At 43.8% G+C, this 27,247-nt stretch overlaps 1 protein-coding gene across 2 annotated transcripts in view; it reads left to right on the top strand.

Annotated features, from left to right (window-relative positions):
* Nucleotides 1–27,247, top strand: part of SLC39A12 (solute carrier family 39 member 12) — a 106,985-nt gene that overhangs the window by 52,852 nt on the left and 26,886 nt on the right. For both annotated transcript variants that reach the window (XM_063452509.1, XM_063452510.1), the window contains 3 exons: nt 14,531–14,609; nt 15,226–15,384; nt 16,649–16,836. In XM_063452509.1, coding sequence (XP_063308579.1) covers nt 14,531–14,609; nt 15,226–15,384; nt 16,649–16,836 — 426 coding nt within the window. The remainder of the gene's footprint in view (nt 1–14,530; nt 14,610–15,225; nt 15,385–16,648; nt 16,837–27,247) is intronic.

The following is a 27,247-nucleotide window of genomic DNA, read 5'->3' on the forward strand; positions in this document are numbered from 1 at the left end:
ACACCGGCCGCGAGGAATCCACGTCCTTTTCTAGCAGGACGCTCAATACGTGACGTCATGACGCTATCACGAGCGACCTGTCACTCAAGTGTCCGATATCCAATCGGCACTTGTCAGAGGCGTGCTTACCATCCGGAGCCAGGGTATTTAAGCTTACTTCTCTCTTCAGCTCATTGCCCTGTCGTGGTTCTAGCTTGTCTAGTCACTCAGTGCTCTGGTATTCTAGTTTGCTCTATTTGGTTTTGACTCGGCTTGTTGTACTTCCCTGCTTCTCTGTTCTCCCTTGACCCGGCTTGTCTCTCGCTTATCTGTCTTCCCGTTCCCTCGACCTCGGCTTGTCTCTGACTATTCTCTATTACTCTCGGTACGTTAGTCCGGCCATTCTAAGGCCCGGTATACGTACCTTTCCACTCTTTGTACTCTGCGTGTTGGATCCCTGTCCCGATCCTGACATTACGACAGGGCCAATGGATCCTGCAGGTACAAACAGTCAGCTTGGTTCTTCTGATCCCAGGTTTGACGCCATGGAGCATAGAATGGATCAGATGGCTTTAGCACTACAGGCACTTTTGTCTCGTGCTAGTAACCCACCTGAGGAGACACGTACTCCTTCTATTTCTCCTGCAGTCTCAGGTCTAGAGGTAGCCACTGTAGGTGCTTCTTCCCGTATTACCCCACCAGTACGTTATGGCGGGTCACCGGAGAAGTGCCGTGGTTTTCTGAACCAGATTAGCATCCATTTCGAATTACAACCCCGCTCTTATCCTACAGATAGAGCGAAGGTTGGATTTGTTATTACTTTACTCATTGAGAAAGCTCTGAGATGGGCCAATCCTTTATGGGAGAATGATAATCCACTAGTCTATAATTATAATGCCTTTGTAGCTGCGTTTAGAAGAACTTTTGACCCTCCTGGTAGAAAGGTCAATGCAGCTAGATTACTGTTGCGCCTTAGACAGGACAATCGAACACTTGTGGACTATGCACTAGAGTTCAGGTCCTTGGCGGCAGAAGTTAAGTGGAACGAACAGGCTTATATAGATGTGTTTCTGAATGGGTTATCAGATGTAATTCTTGACGAGGTCGCTACTAGAGAACTCCCTGAGAATTTGGAGGATTTAATTTCTTTTATATCTCGTATTGATGAACGCATAAGAGAGAGGCAGAACACTCGAGATAGGACCCGTAGACCCTCCTTTAAACTAGCGCCTACCTTTCAAAATTCTGAGTTCGAGGACTTACGTATTTCTGAACCTATGCAGATAGGCAGTACTCATCTCACAGAGAGAGAGAGACAGTACAGAAGAAGGGAGGGTTTATGTATGTATTGTGGAGTCAGAGGACATTTACGCCTAAATTGTCCTAATCGTTCGGGAAACGCTCGCACCTAAGTTTCTCTAGAGGACAGGCCTTGGGTGTTTCTACTTTGTCCTCTATTCACAACTACAAAGAGTTCAGGCTTCTGTTACCCGTTTCTTTGAGGTGGGAGAAGGGAGTAGTAAAGACTATGGCACTAATCGATTCTGGAGCTGCTGAGAGCTTTATAGATCAGGGTTTTGTTGCCAAGCATGCTATCCCATCCCAGTTAAAAGAGACACCACTGGCTGTTGAGGCCATCGATGGTAGACCGTTACTTGAGCCTGTTATTTTCCATGAGACCATACCGATTAACTTAACTGTTGGCATCCTACATAAAGAGGATATATCCTTAATGCTCATTTCTTCTCCATCTATTCCCATAGTCCTGGGGTACTCCTGGTTGAGGAGACACAACCCTATTATTAATTGGGAGTCAGGGGAGATTGTTTCGTGGGGAAAGAATTGTCAAGAAAAATGCTTGCGGAAGGTCTTACCTCTCGGATTAACTAACACATCGACTACCTCTGACAATCCTACAGAGACACAAATTCCGCCTCAGTATCTAGATTTAAAGGCAGTATTTGACAAAAAGAAAGCCGATACCTTACCCCCACACAGGTCCTTTGATTGCAAAATTAACCTACTCCCTGGTACCATGCCTCCCAGAGGTCATGTATACCCATTATCTACAAAAGAGAACTCAGTTCTAGAGGAGTATATTCACGAGAATTTAGACAAGGGATTCATCAGGAGGTCCTCCTCCCCTGCCGGGGCTGGATTTTTTTTTGTTAAAAAGAAAGATGGTTCTTTGAGACCTTGTATTGATTATCGGGGCTTGAATAAGATAACCATTAAAAATGCCTACCCGATTCCCTTGATCACCGAACTCTTCGATCGTTTGAAGGGCTCTACAATTTTCACCAAGTTAGACCTCAGAGGGGCATATAACTTGGTGAGAATCCAGCAGGGACATGAGTGGATGACGGCATTCAATACTCGATATGGTCACTATGAATATACTGTTATGCCTTTTGGGTTATGCAATGCGCCAGCTGTATTCCAGGATCTGATAAACGAGGTTCTTAGGGAATTTCAGCAAGATTGCGTCATTGTATACCTAGATGATATACTCATTCATTCTAGTGAGATTGAGACTCATCACAAGCAAGTCAGGAGGGTTTTGCACAAGCTTCTCCAGCATGGCTTGTACTGCAAGTTGGAGAAATGTAGCTTTGATCAAACCCAGGTAACCTTTCTCGGCTATGTGATCTCTGGGGAGGGATTTAAGATGGATCCGGATAAGCTCCAATCCATTCTAGAGTGGCCTTTACCCAAAGGTCTTAAAGCCGTACAGAGATTTATTGGTTTTTCTAATTATTATAGGCGCTTTATTAAGGGCTATTCTTCCATTATCGCACCTATCACTAATATGACCAAACAGGGGGCTGATACTAAGAATTGGACTACTGAAGCTCTCCTTGCGTTCAAAACTCTCAAGGAGCTTTTCGCTTCCGCTCCAATTTTAGTTCACCCCGACACTTCTCTGCCTTTTCTACTTGAGGTAGACGCATCAGAGACTGGTTTAGGTGCTGTCCTATCTCAAAGGTTGGGGGTTGACAAACCATTACATCCATGTGGATTTTTCTCTAAAAAATTGACCGGTACTGAAAGCAGGTATGACATTGGTGACAGAGAATTACTAGCGGTTATCAAGGCTTTGAAGGAATGGAGACATTTATTGGAAGGTACATTACATCCTGTTACCATTCTAACTGACCACAAAAATTTGTCTTATATCGGAGAGGCTAAGCGGTTGTCCTCCAGGCAGGCTCGTTGGTCGTTGTTTCTTACCCATTTCAATTACGTTCTGACTTACAGACCTGGGTCAAAGAATTCTAAAGCCGATGCGCTATCTCGCCAATATGAGCCCTCTGCTTCAGTTGAACCACTTATGTCCTCCATTGTACCCAAATGCAATATTATTGCTAATACCAGTCTCAAAATTCATTCTCCGCTACTTGACCAGATCTTGAAGTCACAACATCTAGCTCCCGGAAACACTCCTGAGGGAAGAAACTTTGTTCCTCCTGAACTTCAACTGGAGCTCTTACAATGTTTTCACGAAAGTAAAATAGCTGGTCATCCTGGTATTCGCAAGACATACTCTTTGATATCCAAGGATTTCTGGTGGTCTTCACTTCGAAAAGATATTGAGGAGTTCGTCGCAGCTTGTGAAACTTGTGCCAAGACTAAACTACCTCATGCATCTCCATGTGGCCTGTTGCACCCCTTGGACATTCCTGAGAAACCTTGGTCCTGTTTGTCCATAGACTTTATCGTTGATTTGCCTGCTTCCAAGAGACAGACTGTTATTCTCACGGTGGTGGATAGATTTACTAAGATGGCCCATTTCGTGCCATTACCTAAACTTCCGACTTCTCCTGAATTGGCGGAGATTTTTGCGAGAGAGGTTTTTCGCCTACATGGGATTCCTTCGGAGATTGTTTCTGATAGAGGCTCTCAATTTGTCTCACGTTTCTGGAGATCCTTTTGTTCTCAAATGGGCATCAAATTGAACTTCTCCTCGGCCTATCACCCTCAGTCTAACGGAGCTGCTGAACGTACCAATCAAAAGATCGAACAGTATCTGCGTTGCTTTGTTTCCGAACACCAGGACGATTGGGTCGGTCTGATTCCTTGGGCGGAGTTCGCACACAATAACCTTGTTTGCGATTCAACTCGCTCTAGCCCTTTCTTCATGAACTATGGCTTTCATCCTTCGATTTTTCCTTCGGTTTCCTCTTCTCAGGGGATACCGTCGGTTGATGATCATGTCGCCAACCTGAAGAAATTATGGGATCAGACTCGGCAAATTCTGTTACATAGTTCCTCGTTGTTCAAGAAACACGCTGACAAGCATAGAAGAGCGGCTCCTGTTTTTGTTCCTGGGGATAGGGTATGGTTAAGTACTAAGAATATTCGACTAAAAGTTCCATCTATGAAATTTGCTCCTCGCTACATAGGTCCTTACAGGGTTCTCACTCGTATCAATCCGGTTGCGTATCGCCTTGCTCTGCCACCTGCCTTACGCATTCCTAACTCTTTTCATGTCTCCTTGTTGAAACCTCTTATTTGCAACAAATTCTCCTCTAAGGTCTCCTCGCCTCGTCCTGTTCAGGTGGAGGGTCGGGAGGAGTACGAGGTCAGCTCCATCGTTGATTCCAGAATTTCAAGGGGAAAATTGCAATATCTGGTCAACTGGAGGGGATATGGTCCTGAGGAGAGGAGTTGGGTACCTCAGGAGGACGTTCATGCTTCTCGCCTTCGCAGAGCATTTCACCTCCGCTTTCCATCTCGCCCCGGTTCCTTCCGCCCGGTGGGCGTATCTGAGAGGGGGGGTACTGTCAGGGTACCTGAGGCCTCTACCTCTAAGGGAGGTAGAGACTTGGTGGTTTATCCGTCCAGGCGAGCTGTTTCCTCCGTTCCTCGCGGTTCATCCAGCCACTTAAACACCGGCCGCGAGGAATCCACGTCCTTTTCTAGCAGGACGCTCAATACGTGACGTCATGACGCTATCACGAGCGACCTGTCACTCAAGTGTCCGATATCCAATCGGCACTTGTCAGAGGCGTGCTTACCATCCGGAGCCAGGGTATTTAAGCTTACTTCTCTCTTCAGCTCATTGCCCTGTCGTGGTTCTAGCTTGTCTAGTCACTCAGTGCTCTGGTATTCTAGTTTGCTCTATTTGGTTTTGACTCGGCTTGTTGTACTTCCCTGCTTCTCTGTTCTCCCTTGACCCGGCTTGTCTCTCGCTTATCTGTCTTCCCGTTCCCTCGACCTCGGCTTGTCTCTGACTATTCTCTATTACTCTCGGTACGTTAGTCCGGCCATTCTAAGGCCCGGTATACGTACCTTTCCACTCTTTGTACTCTGCGTGTTGGATCCCTGTCCCGATCCTGACAGTCACTCAGTGCTCTGGTATTCTAGTTTGCTCTATTTGGTTTTGACTCGGCTTGTTGTACTTCCCTGCTTCTCTGTTCTCCCTTGACCCGGCTTGTCTCTCGCTTATCTGTCTTCCCGTTCCCTCGACCTCGGCTTGTCTCTGACTATTCTCTATTACTCTCGGTACGTTAGTCCGGCCATTCTAAGGCCCGGTATACGTACCTTTCCACTCTTTGTACTCTGCGTGTTGGATCCCTGTCCCGATCCTGACAGCGGAGCCTCAAAACCATGCTTGTCTTGATGTAGATTAATTTAGAAATAAACTGTTGCGGTCACCGGCCCGCCGAGCCTCACGGTCGTGCCCGACCGGCACGACCGCTCCGACTACACGAGCTTACCTGCTCGTCGGCGAGCCGGGAACCGCGCGTGTAGTTCTTCCGGGCATCACGCCCGAATCCAATATGGCGCCGACCACGTGGTCGCGTCTATGGATAGCCCCGCCCCCGAGAATTATACTAACGTGTGCGTGACGTCACGACGTCAACGCACACGCACGTTCTGGGGTCAGAGGTCGCCCTCTGACCAATCTTAGCTTAGAGAGGGGTATTTAAACCCCTAATTCACCCTAGTACTTTGCCATGTCGTGGTTTCAGTTTCCTGGTTTCCTGAAAGTGCTAGTTTCGTGTTTCTGATTTCCTGGTATCCTGATCCTTGGCGTTTCCCTGGTTATTCTGATCTCTGGTTTCCCTGACTTGGCTTGTCTTATCGGTATTGAGTATTTTCTGGCTTCCTTGACCTCGGCTTTCCCTTTGACCATTCTCTGTCTCTAGCGTATTAGTCCGGCCATTCTAAGGTCCGGTTTACGCTCTGTCCTGTTATTTTTCCTTTTCTGACTTATGTATATGTTTACATAGATTCTGCGTGCTGGACCACATTACTAGTCGTGACATTACGACATGGCCATGGATCCTGCAGAACTATGCAAACATATGATCGCCTGTGAAAATAGGGTGGAGGATATGGACCACAGGTTAGACCAATTTGCTCAGGCATTTCAGACCTTGCTCCAAAGGACTGCCTATTTAGAGGTTCCTCCTGTACCACCTGTGGTTCCGCCACCTGTAGTGGTTCCCGTACCACATAAACCACCGTCCATAACTTTGTCACCGCCCCCTCGTTATGGAGGTGATTCTAAGGAATTTAGAGGTTTTTTAAACCAAATAGAATACCCCTTTGAGGCCTCCCCAGGTTCATTCCCAACAGATAGATCTAAAATAGGCTGATGAACCAATTAACTGGAAAAGCCTTGACTTGGGCTAACCCCTTATGGGAAAGTGGTGACGCAATAGCCCGTGATTACAGTACCTTTCTTACGGCCTTTAAGGCTACATTTGAACCTAAAGGCAGGGAGAAGAACGCTGCCAAAGCCCTTATGAGAATCAGGCAAGGCAATCGTTCTGTAGCCGATTATGCAATAGAGTTCAGGACATTAGCGTCTGAGGTTGATTGGACCAATAGCGGTTTGGTGGCTGCTTTCTCTGAAGGTTTAGCTGAGAATATACAAGATGAAACTGCAGCTAGAGACCTTCCGGTTAGTCTTAATGAGTTTATTGCCTACATGATAAATATTGATAACCGGCTCAGAGAGAGAGAGAAAAACAAACAACGTAACAGACGTTCTAATTTGTCCATAGCTCCTCGTTTCTCTAACCCAGTGGTGAATAGCCAAACGCCTCTTCCAGAACCTGAACCCATGCAATTGGGTAGTGCTAAACTCACTGAGGCAGAGAGACAACACAGACGTAACGAGGGGTTATGTATGTATTGTGGCAAGAAGGGACATCTAAGATCGTCATGCCCGGTTCGGCCGGAAAACTTGCACACCTAAGGCACGTACGGGGACCGACCTTAGGTGTGATGTATATGTCCCCTAAATTGACTAAGAACCGTTTCCTGGTCAAAGTAACCTTATCTTTCGAGAACACTACTGTTCAGTGTGAGGCTATGATTGACTCTGGGGCAGCGGAGAATTTCCTAGACAAAGAGTTCTCTGCTAAACATCTCCTGCCCTTAAGACATAAAGAGAAACCTATAGCAGTCGAGGCCATTGATGGAAGGCCTCTTACCCAGCCTTTCATCACACACGAAACTCTGCCAATCACTGTTTCAGTGGGTATTCTCCACTCTGAAGAAATGACCTTTCAAATTATATCTTCACCTACAGTTCCGATAATACTCGGTTTCCCTTGGCTCCTGAAACACAATCCACGTTTGGGTTGGATTGAAGGAGAGATTGTGAGTTGGGGTGAGAGATGCAAAGGTGTTTGCTTTAAGCAAATCCCACAACCTATTGGCACCATTAATGTTCCTGTTACACCTCCCTTGACCACACAAATTCCACAGCAGTATATGGATTTGAAAGAGGTATTTAACAAGGTCCAGTCAGAAGGGTTACCTCCTCATAGACCTTATGACTGTACTATTAACTTATTACCAGGGACTATGCCTCCCAAGGGAGGAGTCTATGCCTTGTCCCCCCAGGAAAATCTTTGTTTGGAGGAATATATTAAGGATGCTCTCAGAAAGGGTCATATTCGTAGATCCTCCTCACCAGCCGGGGCTGGATTCTTCTTTGTCTCTAAAAAAGAAGGAGACCTACGCCCTTGTATTGATTATAGGGGTTTGAATAGGATTACCATAAAAAATGCCTACCCTATTCCCCTTATATCTGAGCTATTCGACAGATTAAAGGGAGCTCGAGTCTTTACCAAGCTCGATCTCCGAAGTGCCTACAATCTAGTCAGAATTAAGGACGGTCACGAATGGAAGACCGCATTTAACACCAGAATGGGACATTACGAATACCTGGTTATGCCGTTCGGATTATGTAACGCTCCAGCGGTATTCCAGGATTTTATCAACGATGTCCTAAGAGAGTACCTTCACATGTTCGTTCTAGTGTATTTGGACGACATTCTCATCTATTCCCCAGACCTAGAGACACATCACGAACATGTGAGAATTGTACTGAAAACCCTGTTACAGAACGGCCTTTACTGTAAACTGGAGAAATGCCAGTTTGACCAAACGGAGATACAATTCCTTGGATACGTTATATCTCCGTCTGGTTTCCAGATGGATCCTCATAAACTGGAGGCAGTCTTACAGTGGCCATTACCCAAGGGCCTTAAAGCTACTCAACGCTTTATAGGTTTTGCGAATTACTACCGCAAATTCATAAGGGGATTTTCCTCCGTGATTTCCCCTATAACCAATTTAACAAAAAAAGGAGCAAATTGTATATCTTGGCCCAAAGAAGCAAGAGAGGCATTTGAACGATTAAAATCTTTATTTTCCTCAGCACCTGTCCTGACCCATCCTGATCCATCCAAACCATTTATCCTAGAGGTGGATGCATCAGAGACAGGAGTTGGAGCCATTCTGTCTCAAAGAGAGAGTCCTGATACGCCTTTACATCCCTGTGGATTTTACTCTCGCAAACTCACACCTGCAGAGAGGAATTACGACATAGGGAATAGGGAACTTTTGGCCATTGTACTTGCCCTTAAGGAATGGAGGCATCTCTTGGAAGGTTCCAAAGAGCCACTTTTGATCTTTACTGATCATAAGAATTTGGCTTATATTAGGGACGCTAAGAGACTGTCCTCTCGTCAGGCTAGGTGGTCATTGTTCCTCTCCCGATTCAATTTCGTAATTACATACAGACCTGGTACTAAAAACACCAAGGCAGATGCACTTTCTCGGCAATTTGAGACAGATTAAGTTCCGGAACAGGTGATATATCCTATTGTACCTCCTGAATGCCTCATTGCCACTACAGTTTCCGAAGTGTCTTCTCCACTCTTCTGTGCCATAATAGCAGATCAAACTCAGGCACCTGTGGGAAAACCTCCGGACAAACTGTATGTGTCACCTCAGTTTCAAAAGAAGGTACTAGATTTGTTCCATGACAGCCTCACAGCGGGCCATCCTGGAGTCCATAAAACTCTCTCTGCCATCTCCAGAAGATTTTGGTGGCCTGCTCTTAGAAACGATGTCAAAGATTATGTTGGGGCATGTCAAATATGTGCTGTTTCTAAAGTTCCTCCCAGGTCACCTCCTGGACTATTACAACCACTGCCCATACCTAGTGCTCCATGGACCCACTTGGCCATGGATTTCATTGTGGATCTACCCAGTTCAAACGGGTTTAATACAGTCCTTATGGTCATTGATAGATTCACGAAGATGGCACATTTCGTCCCACTTAAAAAATTACCATCTGCTCAAGATCTAGTTCAAATATTCTTGAGAGAGATCTTTCGGTTGCACGGTGTACCCAAAAGCATAGTATCTGACAGAGGTACCCAGTTTGTTTCTAGGTTTTGGCGTTCCTTTTGCAAACAATTGGGCGTCGAACTCTCCTTTTCGTCAGCATATCACCCTCAAACAAATGGAGCAGCAGAGAGGGCGAATCAGTCTTTAGAAACCTATTTACGTTGCTTTATAAATGCCAATCAATCTAACTGGTACGAGCTCTTACCCATGGCTGAGTTCGCCAGAAACAACGCCACTCATGAATCTTCTAATCACAGTCCATTCTTTGTTAATCAGGGTTATCACCCCACTGTTATTCCTTCTGCATTCTCAGACACAGAAATCCCCGCTTTGAACACCCGTTTAGATTCGATTCATGATACTTGGGATTCCGTCCATTCAGCTCTGCAAAAAGCCTCATTACGAGCGAAGGTCCAAGCTGACAAGAAACGGGGCGCTAATCCTGTCTATGTTCCAGGTGACAGGGTGTGGCTCTCCACAAGACATATCAAGCTTAAGGTCCCGTCCATGAAATTTGCCCCTCGGTACATTGGTCCCTTTCGAGTTACCCAACGTATTAATCCAGTGACCTATACTTTGGCACTACCGGCTCATATGAGAATAGCGAATACTTTCCATGTGTCTCTGCTCAAGCCCCTTACTTGCAATCGCTTCACAAGGGTATCCACTCCTCCTCCGCCCTTGGTAGTGGGTGATCAAGAGGAATACGAAGTCCGTTCTATCATGGACTCCAAATTATCCAGAGGTGTCTTGTCCTATCTCGTTGACTGGAAGGGTTATGGTCCCGAGGAACGTTGTTGGGTTCCTGCTGACCGGGTCCATGCGCCCCGTCTTATCCGGTCATTTCACAACCGCTTTCCTCTTAAGCCGGGTCCTTCCCGCTCGGTGCGCGGTCTTCGAGTGGGGGGTACTGTTGCGGTCACCGGCCCGCCGAGCCTCACGGTCGTGCCCGACCGGCACGACCGCTCCGACTACACGAGCTTACCTGCTCGTCGGCGAGCCGGGAACCGCGCGTGTAGTTCTTCCGGGCATCACGCCCGAATCCAATATGGCGCCGACCACGTGGTCGCGTCTATGGATAGCCCCGCCCCCGAGAATTATACTAACGTGTGCGTGACGTCACGACGTCAACGCACACGCACGTTCTGGGGTCAGAGGTCGCCCTCTGACCAATCTTAGCTTAGAGAGGGGTATTTAAACCCCTAATTCACCCTAGTACTTTGCCATGTCGTGGTTTCAGTTTCCTGGTTTCCTGAAAGTGCTAGTTTCGTGTTTCTGATTTCCTGGTATCCTGATCCTTGGCGTTTCCCTGGTTATTCTGATCTCTGGTTTCCCTGACTTGGCTTGTCTTATCGGTATTGAGTATTTTCTGGCTTCCTTGACCTCGGCTTTCCCTTTGACCATTCTCTGTCTCTAGCGTATTAGTCCGGCCATTCTAAGGTCCGGTTTACGCTCTGTCCTGTTATTTTTCCTTTTCTGACTTATGTATATGTTTACATAGATTCTGCGTGCTGGACCACATTACTAGTCGTGACATTAACAAATATGTTTAAATGTCTATCTGTTCCTGTCCAAATCTGAGATGATTAAATTGCGTATACGCAGAAGTAAGCTCACACTGACACATGGAGTTCAGGTTAAAAGCACTTCAGAAAATTTAATGCAATCTGGTTGGAAAACAGTTATGCAGGCCTTTTTAAAGGCAAAATGACATCATCATTGAATATCAGATAATAACAAATAAACATCATTAATTGGATTAAATGTTATGTGACTATATTAGTGTCCACCCATCAATATTATTAATTGGCTCAGGGGTTTGAGTGACTAGCTGGGTGTCCTCCCACCGGGAGGTGGTATTGTTCTGGACAAGGGTGTGGACAGAAGGCTCAGGCGCCATTTTTCCCAGCATGAGTTTTACTCGGTGGAAAGGGGGGCTTGAGCGTCATTTTACACAGTCAGTGATATCAGGCCTCGTGGCCAGGTGCAAGGTCTCTTATGAATAGAACATTTCATTACTACTGTGTTCTCATGGCCTTCAAATTATACTATCTTGCAAGTTTAAGGAAAAGTCAGCAACTCCTGTGTTAATCATGTCTTTGCAGAAAATACAGTCTTTGTCTATTGTATTAGATGTGCTGGGAAATTCTGTCACGTAAGGTGGTTTTAAAATGAACAAGTTAGGTTATGAGGACAAAATGGAGGATTGAAGAAGTCAGGTTAGGAGGACAAAATGGAGGATTGTCACAGTATAAAGTTAAAATGGAGTTAGTGCAATAATTCAATGCAAGTACAATAATAGATTTTTTTAATAATCCCACATCAGTCTTGAGACACAGGAGGAGAGGAGGGTTGAAGAGAGGACAATATTCATTAGAGCTGGGGGCGGGGCTTAGCCGCAGAACGAAGCAGGCGCCATTTTTCGCTGCTCCGACGGCGCTCTGCACAATCCGCCGAAAATCAACCGATACACTGCCCATCCAGCCCAGTCATCAAGAGTACCACCCGGTGCCGGTACATGCTGTTTTTAGCAAAATCGGGCCAAAACCGGCAGAGGAAAAAGACCGCGGCCTGTCACCTCCCTGTACACCACGAGGATCTCTTCAGGCGCATCCCACACTAGGGAGAGCTGAGTTGGGGCACAGACAAAGCATCATCAGCACAGCAGCCCGCAAACATGGGAAGACGCTCTCAGAAACCCACCACAGGTACACCAAACGAATCCCAAGACATTAGGGCCCTTTTGCAGCGACAAGTCCAGCCCAAAATGGCGGCCCCGGTGTACCAGGAGATCCCGGCCTACCCTCAGGCCCAAACACCTGACCACCCTTCAGCACACACCCCACCACAAGCAGCAGAGACACTGGCTGCAGGCTTCCCTGATTTCTCAGCACTGGCCACCAAACAGGACATTAAAAACTACCTTATGGAATTTCGCAAAACGCTAGCCACAGAAATAGCAGTAATACAGGCTGACCTACAGGTGGTCACGGACAGAGTGAGAGCAATGGAAGAGGATATCATAGATGTGAGGCAGGAAATGTCCAAAATGAAGGACTCTATCCAAGCCGTCCAAAAGACGCAACAAGCTTTCTCCGCACACATTGCCACGCTGGAAGACCGCTCCAGGCGTAACAACCTGAAGATATGTGGGGTGCCGGAGTCCGTCACCATGGCAGAGATGGCCCACTACCTGAGACGACTAACGGCCTCACTGCTGCCACCTTCACAGGCCGAAAAGCTTGTTTTTGATGGCATGTTTCGCCTACCTAAATCACCAAAGGCCCCAACAAACTCCGTGAGTGACATCATAGTCCGCTGCGCCATGGCCCAAGACAAACAAGCACTACTTTCTGCACTAAGAAGCCAAACTCCCTACACATTTGAGGGAGCTGAACTGTCCTTCTACCAGGACCTGTCAAGGCCCACATTACAATGGCACAAATCACTCCTCCAGGCCACAAGCCAACTGAGACACGCGGGAATACCATACCAATGGTCTACTCCACGAGCTCTCACGGTGAACCATAATGGGACTAACCACATAATCTTCTCAGCCGAAGAGGCGCCTGCACTGCGGCGGGCACTGGGACTGTCAATATCCGACGAGGAGTCAAGAGACTGGAGGGCAACACCGACCTGGCGCCCAGCCACAGTAGTCGCCTTCACCCCACGGAACCACACGGCTACGGGCACCGAGACATGACTGGGTCCTAACTCCAAAGAGCAAAGAGCAGCTGTGGACTGCACGCATTCCACAAAGTTTTACCCCTGTTTTGATGACTCGTTATGTCTTTCGATGTTAAGCTAGACTAAACCCGGTGCACCTTACCATGGGACAGGAGGTAGGACACCCACTACGACTCTCCCCCCCTCCCCCCCATCCCCCTTGGTTAGGGGTATTACAAGCCAAAACCGACCCACTCACTTGCCGCCGCAACACCGCTTCTATTTAGGCCCCAAAATGGAACACCGACGCTCGCCACGACAAGAGGCACCCACAGACTACCACACCCACAGACCTTAGCCCACTTTAACCCACACAGCAACTGACTGACAGTAATAACTCTAGTGGTCCCAACCTAGACCTACCCAACCCAGTTCTCGACCACACCTAGAGGCACTACATACACACCAGGGAGGCACTACATACTCACAAGCACAGGCCAAAGGGTACTGACTATAGTTGGGACAGGGATGCCCTCGTAACACTCACCAAACTGACAAGCGACTCTCCAGAGAGGGCCCAAGCCAAGTGACATCAAAACTAGGACACAATCTAGAGCATATTGCCACACCGCACCGGGTACCTTGCTTAAACACTAAAAGTTAACGATTGTTATGTTAGCGCAATATCTGGTTTGATAATGCTTGTTTTAACAAAAAATGGTGCAACTCTCTCAATATGTCTGGTGCTCATACACCTTTACAATATCACTCGATGACATGTTATGTACCTGCAAATGTTGTTTACATGCACCGCAAAAATAAAGAATTAAAAAAAAATATTCATTAGAGCTAAGAGACATTTGGGTTGAAGGACCACATGTAGGAGATTACTAAGAAGTTTTTTTAAACCTCAACCCAGAATGACATACCCCACCACATATGGAGATGTGTTCCCCTTCTGTTGCAGCTCTCGGCTTCTTGTTATAAACAAATTAGAATAAAAATCACAAATGACCTAAAACATGGAATATAAAACATAACGAATCAATAATTATATAAGATGTGAAGTGTATAGTATAATCTATTGCTGTGTCATAATTTTGTGTAATGTGGCATGAACATGCTGTTCTTTTATCGTTAAATCTGTTGTTTTTAAACATTTGTTTTTTGCAGAAGAGCATATAATTATTTGGGTAAAACAATGTTATTCTGCATTTTTTAGAGAAATCCTGAAGACTGTGAACCTTCAGAGGGTATTATACCCGATATCCCACCAGTCAGTCTAAGAGGGAGGAAAAAACGTAAGTACTGTCGAAAAGACATTAGAGAAAAAGCTCTGTAACCGCTGGTCTTTTATCTCCAAATTATTCATCTATGCAGTTAGTAAATCATTTTTAATTTTACTGAGAAGCACTGTTTGAAAAATATATATAATATTAAAATATTAAAAAATATATAATATAATTTAATATTTAAAAATATGTTTTTAATTTAAAAAAAAGGTTTTTGTTTTATTTAATAGCTAAGGGGCTCATCCCATATGTCAAATTAGATGGAACAAAGCTCTCTATTGTGTCTACTTACTGTTATCTCATGGTTTGTATTGTCCCCAATGCCATAACCGACAGTAAGTGGATTTCACATATGGCATGCCCTCAGTTTTTGGAACACTATGCAATAGAGAACTTTTATACATGTTGTACAGATCTTTAAACACGTGCAATTCTCTTGGGACAGAGATTAAGACATCACAGAACGTGCGCTCATTTTTTAAAATTTAGCATTGTCTACTGCACCTTTCAGGACACACTGAATAGTGTGCGATTCATCTAAAATGAGTTAAATTAAATACAGATGAAGACCATGATGTGTTTGTAATGGCCTCTTAGTGAGTAAACTGTTTTTTCTATCTTGAAGACAAAGGTCTAAGTTTGCTGGCAATAATGATTCTGGTGGGAGACAGCCTTCATAACTTTGCTGATGGGATGGTGATTGGATCTGCCTACTCTTCTTCAACTGAAACTGGCGTAGCAACTACTATTGCAATTTTGTGTCATGAGATTCCCCATGAAATGGGTATGTTGTATAATCCAAGACTCGTGCAAGCATCAAGCACGAAAAAACTGATACCATTTTATCATATGATGACAACAATTGTTATCATCCATCTTTAGCTAAAAATGGCTTTTTCTGGCTTTGACTGACGGCCAACCTCAGAGATAATTTTTATCATTTATACTTTGTCAATACTGTGTTGCAATGCTTTGTTCAGAATTTTTAAACTTTTCTAAACCATGAATAGACATCACATATATATATATATATATATATATATATATATCACAATAGACATTCTGTTTCTCACCAATAAAATAATTATAAATTCAGTTGCATCAACACACATTTAAAATATAAATGTAATTGTAATTAAAAACTAACAAAAGCAACCTTACTCTTCCACATTAAATATGTTTAGATTATCATTATTATTTTGATGATATCTAACAGTTTATTGACCCACCTATCTAATAGATGTTTGTAGACAAAAGGCATGATTTTAACCTGCTGAAATTACATCTATAATGAAGAATGAGAAAACGCTGTGTGATGCTGCGTCTGGGAAATCATAGGTTAAATAATATTGAAGAGTTTGATAACATAGGTGATTGTAGAGATAAGCCATTATGGCCGACAATGAGATAACGGATGAATATCTAGATACTTATTCCATTCCACAGGTTTATGGGTGATTAGGCACTTAGGACACTTAGATAGTTGGTGCTTAGTAGAGATGTGCATATCATTTTTTTTCCCCCTTTTTTTCATGATAATTTAGATTTTTGGTTTGGCCAAAATTCAATTAAATATCGATTCAAACCAAAATGTGTTCTTACATTTTTTTGAGTTTTAGTAGTGTATTAATGCCTATGGGCAATGAATGAAGCCAAAAGGTGGAACTCACAACAATTGTTCAAGCACTATGAAGAACAGCAGCCGCTCAAGTAATTGACAAATTATAATAAATAAAATTTGTTTGCAGCCAATTCGTTCATTCGGCCATTTGTTAATTTATTATTATATTTTCAGTAATTTTTCAATTTATCCAAAAACAAATGCACAGAAATAGTGCAGAGTGACTGGTGACACTTAGGTGGTTAATGGAAGTGCGTTAAGCAGATTTATGCCATTCAGTGTGTAAATGAGTCAGTGTTGGGGTACATTTTACATTTTACATAAATGGGTAGAAATGTAGTTTTATTTTACTTTTTCATCTGATCTGCCTTTTCTGTTCTCTTGTTTGGCTGCATACATGATTTTATTCCCTTCTTTTTATTTCCAGGTGATTTTGCAGTTTTATTGAATACGGGGCTGTCTGCCAAGATTGCCTTTTTAATGAACTTTATAAGTGCACTGACAGCTTTTGCGGGTCTCTATATAGGCCTGTCTGTTTCAACCAACCCTAATGTCCAAATCTGGATATTCGCTATCACTGCTGGAATGTTCTTGTATCTTTCTCTAGTTGAAATGGTAAGTGTCAATAAAAAGTTCACATATATAGACTATAAAAAATAATTTATTATTAACTCTTTCAGTTTCCGAGGGGGTAATACACTGCTAAAATGTACAGATTTACAAATTTAAGGCTTTGCCTGTAGTTGTGGGAGGGGCTTGATTTCCCCTTAAAAGGGCTGACAATCCACTCCCAACTTATCGTGGATTGTCCGGCGAGTCACTTCCGGTTCAGACCGACATTTTGGATTGTTTCTTACCTGTCTTCCTCGTGGTCTCCCGGTCCGGTGTCTCCCTGGCTCTTCTACCCGCCGCGCCGTCCGCGCAGATCGTTCTCAGCTCCAAATACTGGGTTCAACCGTAAGTTAGGTCCCGCCGTAAAGCAACAGCCGCAAAATTGCTACCTTTCACGGCGGGGCTCCATTCATTTATACCGAGCATTCGGTTTTCTGTCATGTATTGCAACCGATCAAAACCGTTCGGCTAATTCTAGTACACATATGCTTCGCATGTTTCACTTCACGTATATTTTCGAACGCGGCCGTTCGGGAAATTTACTGTATATATCTTTTCGGTATTCGAACAATACAGTGTATACACTCATTCACCTGTTTCAGCTGTTCATACATTCTATCCTTTCGGTAAATTACGGCCAAACGCACGAAATAGGCACGAATTTTCACCTAATTCAGGATACTTCCCCCCCCCCCTTGCTGGTTACATATGATGCTACAGTCATAAAAAATTCCATTTAGGGGTAATACATAGTGAATGCATATGAATGTTAAAACGTATATACTATATAGTCTGTGCGTTAAACATTGGCTGTGGAGGAGCTTTGAGTGTTATAATTCTTACCTTTTAGTCCAGTTTGCACTGTGTCTTAGATCCTGCTGTTTTGTGTTTATTTACATTAAGCATACTGGATCATACTGATGGTGGCTTTACGAACACAAAACCCGTCATCTGCCTCTGTCATATTCTCCCTGCTCACCAATAGTATCTGGTAGGTTCCTTTTATTTAATTCGGGCCCACGATCTGGCTCACTACAATATACCCATATACACAGATACTCATGCACATCCTATCCATGGGTCGCAGCACGTCATCTACTGCCACCCTCTCGTTCATATCTTTCCGCTTAGCATCAGCCTGACTCAAACTATATCAGGTACGATGTCATAACCCTGTACATTTTCTAGATTTTGAGTGGTACTGGCTTCCTGAGATTTAGGTTTTCCAACTAGGTTTCTGTTTCTGGTCTTAATCCATAAGCTAGTGGTCCCGCGAGGCCAACACCCATCCTCATACTCGGAGGTATACGTCCCTCGGGCCAAATCATAGTTAGCCGCCTCGCATGGTTGCATAGAGAGGGCCTCCCATGTCACTCCCCTTCTATCTTATGCTTTAGTTATTACCTAGAAGCCGACACCCCGCCACAACGTTTCGGTGGCCTCATATTTCCCCTTGGGCCAACGCATCGGTAGCGCCTCTCATGCCGCTTGGCAATTAGTAGGGACTCCTCTGTCACGTTCTCAATAGCATAATTCTTCGCCACTTGGCATCTAGCTAGCCTACCAGTACCCAGCCACTTGTCTCAGAATAGTAATGTTTGCTGTGGTATCTATTTTGGGGTTCACTTCTTTTTGCCACCTTAACCTAAAATTACTCTGTTCCCTACTAAAAACAATGGTGTCCTGGGTAATATTTCATCACCTTCCCGTAACAACCAAGCCAACCAACCATTATTAGAACTTCACGGCTCCATCCCTACGACATCTATATTCATGCTTTAAGTTCGCTTACTATTAACTAGGCTCTGCCTAAATGCAAACCTTTTTCCAGGACACTCCTTCCGTATAGGTGCAGCATCTGCAGCTTCCTCCAACCACATTCCAACTCATATCATCAAGGCTATGGGACGCTGGAAACCCTCCGTCTATACTCTTTACATTACAAACCCAGTTTAAGAGTTAAGACAAGCTTTTCATGACTCGTCCAAATAAACAATGTTTTGTTATGTGTATAAATTTTGTATGGTACTTTTCTTTTTGACCACTTTTATTACAGGCCTACTGCTTTCTCGGTTCCAGCACACCACAACCGACTGGTGTCCATTTGTATGTGTTTTATTATTATTATTATTATTATTATTATTATTATTATTATTGCCATTTATATAGTGCCAACAGATTCCGTAGCGCTTTACAATATTTTGAGAGGGGGGGATGTAACAATAAATAAGACAATTACAAGAAAACTTACAGGAACAATAGGTAGAAGAGGACCCTGCTCAAATGAGCTTACAGTCTATAGGAGGTGGGGTATTAGAAACATTAGGATAGGAAATATCAGGTAGGAGTGAAGCAGAGCTGGAGAAGAGAGCAAAGCACTATCCCATAGGAGAGAGCAAGAGACAGGTATGTAAGGGAGAGATTACTCTGGGAGGCCATACGCTTTCCTGAAGAGATTGGTTTTAAGGCCCTTCTTAAATGATTGAAGACTAGGGGAGAGTCTGATGGCAGTAGGCAAGTTATTCCAAAGGAGAGGAGTCGCCCTTGAGAGGTCCTGCAAGCGCGAGTTGGCCGTACGGGTGCGAGCAGCGGTCAGGAGGTGGTCACGGGCAGAGCGGAGGGTACGAGGAGGGGCATACCTCTGGATCAGTGAAGAGATATAAGAGGGGCTGGAATTGTTCAGTGCTTTAAATGTATGGGTTAGCACTTTGAATTGACTCCTATAGGATACAGGGAGCCAATGTAAGGACTGGCAGAGGGGCGAGGTGTGAGAGGACCGACTGGATAGGAAAATCAGTCTAGCTGCAGCATTCATTACAGACTGTAGCAGGGCAGTACGGCTTTTGGGGAGACCAATCAGGAGAGGGTTACAGTAATCCATGCGGGAAATTACTAGAGCATGGACAAGCTCCTTGGTAGCATCTTGCGTAAGAAAGGGGCGGATGCGGGCTATGTTTTTGAGTTGGAACCTACAGGACTTGGCAACAAACTGGATGTGAGACTCAAAGGTGAGACCAGAGTCAAGTATGACGCCAAGACAGCGCGCTTGTAGGGATGGACTTATGTGGATATCACTGACTTGAAGGGAGAGTGAGAGAGGAGGATCAGTATTAAGAGGAGGAAAGACAAGGAGTTCAGTTTTAGAGAGGTTAAGTTTGAGAAAGCGTGAATACATCCAGTCAGAGATGGAAGAGAGGCAAGCAGTGACACGTTGCAGGACGGCCGGGGAGAGGTCCGGTGAGGAGAGGTATATCTGAGTGTCATCAGCGTACAGGTGGTAGTTGAATCCAAAAGAGGCAGTACGTTTTCCAAGAGAGGCAGTATAAAGAGAAAATAGAAGGGGACCAAGGACAGAGCCTTGGGGAACTCCAACCGAGACAGGGCGAGGGGAGGAGGTATCCTTGGAAAAGGAGACACTAAATGAGCGTTGGGAGAGATAGGAGGAAAACCAAGAGAGGACAGAGTCACAGAGACCGAGTGATTGAAGAGTTTGAAGGAGGAGAGCATGATCAACTTATTGGTTATAATATGTTATCCTTTTCATTACGGCCAGATTGCCCTGACTACAAATTTTAAGGCTTTGCCTGTAGTTGTGGGAGGGGCTTGATTTCCCCTTAAAAGGGCTGACAATCCACTCCCAACTTATCGTGGATTGTCTGGCGAGTTACCCCTCCCACCACTCCCTCTATTCATATCACCCTCTAAGGTGGGCCCACTTTTATTACAGGCCTACTGCTTTCTTGGTTCTGGCACACCACAACCGAATGGTGTCCATTTGTATGTGTTTTATTGGTTATAATATGTTATGTTACCCTTTTCATTACAGCCAGATTGCCCCGACTACAAATAATTTATATACAATTCAGGGGAAAAATTGTTCAAAGTATTTGGAGACAAAACTTAAGGGGTATTCCCACAATGTATAACCTTTCAGACTAAACAAGACTGAGTTGACTTAAATTGGCACATAATGGCTGCTTTTGTGAAATTTCAAGTCAACATTTAGCATTTTACCTTCTTTTTGTAGTTCCCTACCATCTTTAAACTTCAACAGCTGCCTCTGGTGTCATGTACATCCCAAAATTATCCATGTTATGGACCCATGTAGGATTTCAGAACAGTATATTACAGGTAGTTCCCGACTTTAAAACTAATTGGTTCTGAAGCCTAGTTCATAAAGTGAGAGTTCATAAAGTGAGAACTAATTTCCCATAGACCGCAATGTAATAAACATAGGTTCCATTCCTGACCAACAAATTTTTCCATTGAAAATCTTAATTATGAAGTACAAATACAAGATAAAAGCATAGCAAATACATATGTTGTAAGAACATTAAAAGAAGACATACCATATTGAAATCTTCATCAAATCATCATCAGTTGTCTTCCTCCTCAACCACATGTTGCACTTGTTGAATGTAGCACTACACTTGTTTCTGGTTCGTTTAACCATGTGTCTCATTCCCCCTCCCAGTGTCTCATTACCCCATGCCAACCCCTCCAGGTGTCTCATTACCCCCTTCCAGTTGTCTCATTACCCCCTCCCAGCCTTTCCAGGTTTCTCATTAACCCCTCCCAGCCCCTCCAGGTGTCTCATTACCCCCTCCCAGCCTTTCTGTGTCTCATTCCCCCTCCTAGTGTCTAATTACCCCTCCCAGCCCTTCCAGGTGTCTGCTTCCCCCTCTCAGTGTCTCATTGGCCCCTCCCAGCCCCTCCAGGCGTCTCATCCCTCCCAAGCCCCTCCATGTGTCCCATTTCCCCTCCCAGCCCCATCCATGTGTCCCATTTCCCCTCTTTCAGTCCCTCCATTTGTCCCATTCCCCCTCCTAGCCACATCCATGTGTCCCATTTCCCCCCTTCCCTCCCTGTCCATGTATCTATCCTCCCTCCCCTATTGTACCTGTCATTGTGTCTCTCCCCTCTCCCCTCCTGCACCTGCCCATTTGTCTCCCCCCCTTCCTTCCTATACCTGCCAATGTGTCTCTCCCCCCTCCCCTTCTGTACTTGTCCATGTGCGTCTCCTCCATCCTCTCCTTTCAGGTGTCCCTCCCACCCTCCCGTCCTGTACCTGCTCACCATGGTACAGTAAACTGTCTGTAGTTCGTTCGGCCACGCTACAACAGCAGCAGGAGGGGAGCAGCTCAGCACAGCACTCCCCTCCTACCAATCACCAATATTGTTACTTACCTTCCTCTTCTCCTGGCCACAAACTCTGCTCTTCGGTCTGCATCCACGGAGCACCGCCGGCACAAAATGGCGGCAAAATAAAATGGCGGCAGGTCCATGGAGCGTTCGGAAAGACGGGAGTACATAAAGCGGGAAATGCCTGTACATCAATACAGATATCAAGTTTTAACACAACACATATGCCCATCTCGTAGAGATACCTTAACATAGCTAGCAAATTAAAATCCAAATGACTAATTTTACACTAAAATAGCCAAGATGTGACCATCTCCGAGCTGGAGAATCCTTACAAATTAAATCAGCCATTGCAGTTTGAAAATATAACTATATAAATATAAAGAAAACAGTTTCTGTTGCACTTAAGCCCCTTTTCATCATTACTTTAGTTTTAACATTAAACAGAATGCATTCATAGTTATTTTTCATGAAGAATTTTACTTTCAGAGAACTTAGGGGATTACTAAGAAGCCCATGTATCCTCTTCCATTTTATTTAGTCACTTTATCTCACGCATTAAAAAAAAAGAGATAAAACATACCATATGGCCCTTATCGTTAATCCATCACTATGAATTCTCCGAACAATCATTTATTTGTGTTAATTAGCTGAGCAGGGAAAAGGTAGCCAAAATGGGTGTTTAGCTTTGGTACCTGTCATCTTCTGTCGTGGTGATGAGAATGATTTGCAATTAAATACAGCAAGTATAATAACTACAGAAGAGCTTACAGGTTAGTCAATCAGAAGAAAATAATGCTAGACTTCTATACAAGCAAAAAAAACGATGTTAAAGGGACAATATAGTCACCAAAATAACTTTAGCTTAAAGGACCACTATAGTGCCTGGAAAAGGCTCTAGGGGGTGGAAGGGGTTAAATATTACCTGTTTTCCCCCACCAGGCTCCCTTGGCGCGGAGGACTCTCCTCCTCCTTTTCGCCATCATCGGCTGAATGCGCATGCGTGGCGAATGAGCCGCGCGTGCATTCAGCCAGTCCATAGGAAAGCATTCTCAATGCTTTCCTATGGACGCTGGCATCTTCTCACTGTGAAAATCACAGTGAGAAGTGCCTCTAGCGGCTGTCAATGAGACAGCAACTAGAGGCTGGATTAACCCATAGGTTAACTGCTATGTTTACAGCAAAAAGGGTTAAACCTAGATGGACCTGGCACCCAAACCACTTCATTAAGCTGAAGTGGTCTGGGTGCCTATAGTGGTCCTTTAATGAAGCAGTTTGGGTGTATGGGTTTGGGTTATGCCCCTGCAATCTCACTGCTCAATTATCTGCCATTCAGGAGTGAAATCCTTTGTTTATACAGCTATAGGGACACCTCCCTGCATTTGACTAGCACAGCTTTCCTAAACACTTCCTGGAAAGAGTGGACTAATATTTACACTTTTTTTGCAAGTTCTGTTTTATTTAGTATTTCCTGTACGTAATTAAAGTTCAATTTACAGAGCAGGAGATAAACACTTTTAAAGTAAGTAACATCTGATTGAAAGTTAAACATTTAGTTTTTTGTGCTGGATGTGTAAGTCACAGCCAGGGGAGGTGTGGCCAAGGCTGCGAACAATGAAACAAAAGTGATTTAACTCCTAAATGACAGTGAATTGAGGAGCAAAACTTCAGAGGTATGATCTCTACACAAACACTGCTTAATTAAGCTAAAGTTGTTTTGGTGTCCCTTTAACAGGTGGATAACTTTGTGATTCATCAGCTGTGGTTGTGATAAGGTTGTTTTTTCATGGTCCGAAGGCAAATCTTACCAACAAAACACTAATTGTATTAATTCACACCCAGCTCAAGTCCAACACAACAAGCCAGCTCAGTTGGAAGATAATTAAGCTTTTTTTTTTAGATAGTTTTTTTTTTTTATGACAGATTAATATGTAAATACATTAAGCAATGTGTGTTTTGCTAATATGAAACCAGCACTATGAGTCATTCTTCCAATGACATTTAGACTCAGTTAGACAAGCATCTAAGCCGTGCAGGTTTGCATCAATGACATATCATCCCATCTGGATTCATATGACTCCTGAAGTTAAAGAAATGAAATCATTATGCAATACATCTGATCAATTTTACTTGTGAATCTCTTTTAAATGTTCAGAATGTGTCATTTTTACAACAACCTCTTAAAGAATCTGAATATACATAAATAAAATCTGTTGCTATATGAAAATTATGGATTAAAGTGTTGTAAGTCATTAGTGGCCACAATAAGATAATTTTGGGTGAATTTCTATTATGTATGGAACTTCAGATTTTTAACTCTTTTTATTTATTTTTTAATCAAGTATACCTGAAACATTTACAGTATTTCAAATACCCCCCTATGATATGACCATAGCTTAAAGGGACACTATTGGCCCCCAGACCACTTCAGCTCATTGAAGTCGTCTTGGTACAGTGTCCCTATTGCCCTTTGTCCTAAAGTGTAAAACATTGCAGTTTTAGAAAAAATTCAATTATTACTTTGCAGCACAAAGACAGCCTTGAGTGGCTATCTACCAGACAGTCACTAGAGGCACTTTCGGGATCTTACCAGTCTTAACGTCACTTAACTGACGCTGGATATCCTCACGCGCTGCAGTAGGACATCCAGCATCAGTTAAATCCCCAAAGAAAAGCATTGAGGCAATGCTTTCCTATGGGGAGGATCTAATGCACTCACCGCACATGTGCATTAGCTCCACCCCTCGTGAGATGACATACGAGGAGGCGAAGCGCCGACCCAGCGCAGAGGGAGATCGGCACTGGCATCGGGTAAGTGATTTAAATTTGGTTTTAACCCTTTATTGCCTGGGGTCTGCGAGGGAGAGGGGAGGCAAAGGGAACTATAGTGATAGGAATACAGATTTGTGTTCTTTACACTATATTATCCCTTTAAACACCATCATTTTTTGACAACCCATAAGAATTTATTGATTCTCGAAGCTTTTACAAAATAGATCAAGTTATAGGTGATTTACAGTTGTATTCAATTGTGTAAATCCCAGAGAAATGATGGTTCCCTTGTAATCCCAGATAATTTATTCAGAATTAACTCAGCAACATTCCTGACACTGTATTATTGTTTGTACTAACAACATTGTATGTGGTCAGGTTCGCTCAAATAAATGAATAAAATAATGGCTCATAATTAAGTTCTAGTGAATGCTCAGCTATAACAGCTGCTGTTATAAACAGTTTAAGCCTTTCTTGCAATCACTTGTACTTTGCTGATAACCAGTGCAACTATAAAATATGGCAGGACTGTGGTATACTAAATCAATGAACCAGAAGCCGCAGTAAGATAAGGCTCTAGACATGAAATGAACTGATACCAAGATAGATTGGACAAAGATAACTGGAAACAGGACTGGCCTTGACATATGTTGTTAGAAAAATGACTAGCGTTTGTTAGATTGTGCTCAAACACGACAGTATTTGCTAGAGACAAAATTGAACTTGATTGGAAAATAATATACTGACATGTGACCGAATATGCTTTGGTCTAATTAATATGCTTTAGTTTGGGTAGAACAATTGAAAGGGTTCACATACTAAGTTAAATGGTTTTGTATACGACATCAGACATCAGAAATACATGATTGGTAGAGGATTTTGTTGAGCATATTGGAGTTATAAACAGACTGGTGAAGACTTACCTCTCTCACGTCTTGTCAGGATAGGTCACTAGAATGCGTTGTTTAGTGCAACCTGGAAAGTTATTGACCAGGACCTGCAAACAGGGCTGAATTAACCATCTCCGCTGTCTTAAGGCCTGAGTGTGTGTATGATTGGATGGATGAATGTGACTAGTTTGTGGTATGACTGCATGGTGAATATGACTAGGTGGGTGATTGGTTGGCATTAGGTGACATGTTAGTGTGTGTGAATGTGACAGGGTATGTAAGGTGGGACTGGGAGGTAAGATTGGACTATCTGACTGGGTGGATAGGGGAATATGATCAGTTCAGAGTATGCTTAAGAGGCTGAATGGCAGTGTGTATGTAAGAGAATATTTGTGTGAAGTGTTAGTGAGTGCAGGAGGGGTGTATTTGTGTAGAGTGCTAGTGTGTGAATATAGTGGTGTGTTTTATAGAATGACAGTGTGTGCATGCTGGACCATTTTTATGTGATGTGTTAGTGTGCATGTGTAGGCATTTACTGTGCATGTATAGGTGTGTTAATGCACTGTGTTTCCAATTCCCATCTGCCCATATCTATCTCTCCCTCACATGTGTTTCTCTCCACCCATCCCCTTCTTCGCATTACCCTCCATTTCTATAGTAGTACTCTCTTCTCGTTCCCCCCTTTTCCTTACTAGTTCCCTCCTCTTTCCCCATCCCTCATTTGTCCCTCTCTTCTTTCCCAATTACACACTTGTACCCATCTTCCTTCCTCTGTTTCTCACTTGTTCCCATCTTCTTTGTTCCCATCCTTAACCTGATTCCCTCTTATCTCCTTCTTAAATCACCTGTTCTACTCTTCCACCCTGCTTTCACCTGTGCCCTGTAATCTCCCCTTTCAATCACTTGTTCTCCTCGTATGTCCCCCCTTTCCCAGTTTTTCATTACTAGTCTTACCTCCTTCCCCTGTGTCTCTCTTCTAAATTTCCCCCTTGCCCAGCAGTGTGAGGGGAGGTTCAGCACTAACTTAAGTGGGTCAAGGGGGGTTATGTTGCTGATATCATCGCTGCACGCTCTTCTGCAGTTTCTTCGGCTCACTGTGGGGGAGAGAACCAAGGGTGCTGGAAAGAGGTATTTCACTATGGGAAATCTGGCCATGCCTGCAAAGCTAGGCTTAGACAGTATATGATGGGAACACCCCCCTATCAGAATGAAATGTTAGTAAAATCTACCTATGCACGTGAATCTGAAAACTCTCAAAATGGACATGAGAGCCCTGAACACTAATGAGAATAAAACCAGGTAATGGTGGCGAGCCTCTCTAGTGTCTGTGAACTGTTGTCCCCTTTGACAAACTAATGGAAAAATACACATGCAAAAAACATAGTATATGCATCTGTAATCAACAATCTTTTCCTGTAGTCCTGTAGATGAACGAGATGCGACTGAAAATTTTAGTTGCAGAATGTATGTTTTGCAAAGCTTGGAAAATTTGTATAACGCATATTAAACAAGAAGAGTTAACTTACTTTAAGACTTTAATATCCATCTAGGTTGTCTAGTTGCCTAGAGGGAGTCGGGACCCATTAATTTCATAACTGTTAAGAAATTAA

Source organism: Pelobates fuscus, chromosome 4 (genome assembly GCF_036172605.1).
Source record: "Pelobates fuscus isolate aPelFus1 chromosome 4, aPelFus1.pri, whole genome shotgun sequence".
In the NCBI taxonomy this organism is placed as follows: domain Eukaryota; kingdom Metazoa; phylum Chordata; class Amphibia; order Anura; family Pelobatidae; genus Pelobates; species Pelobates fuscus.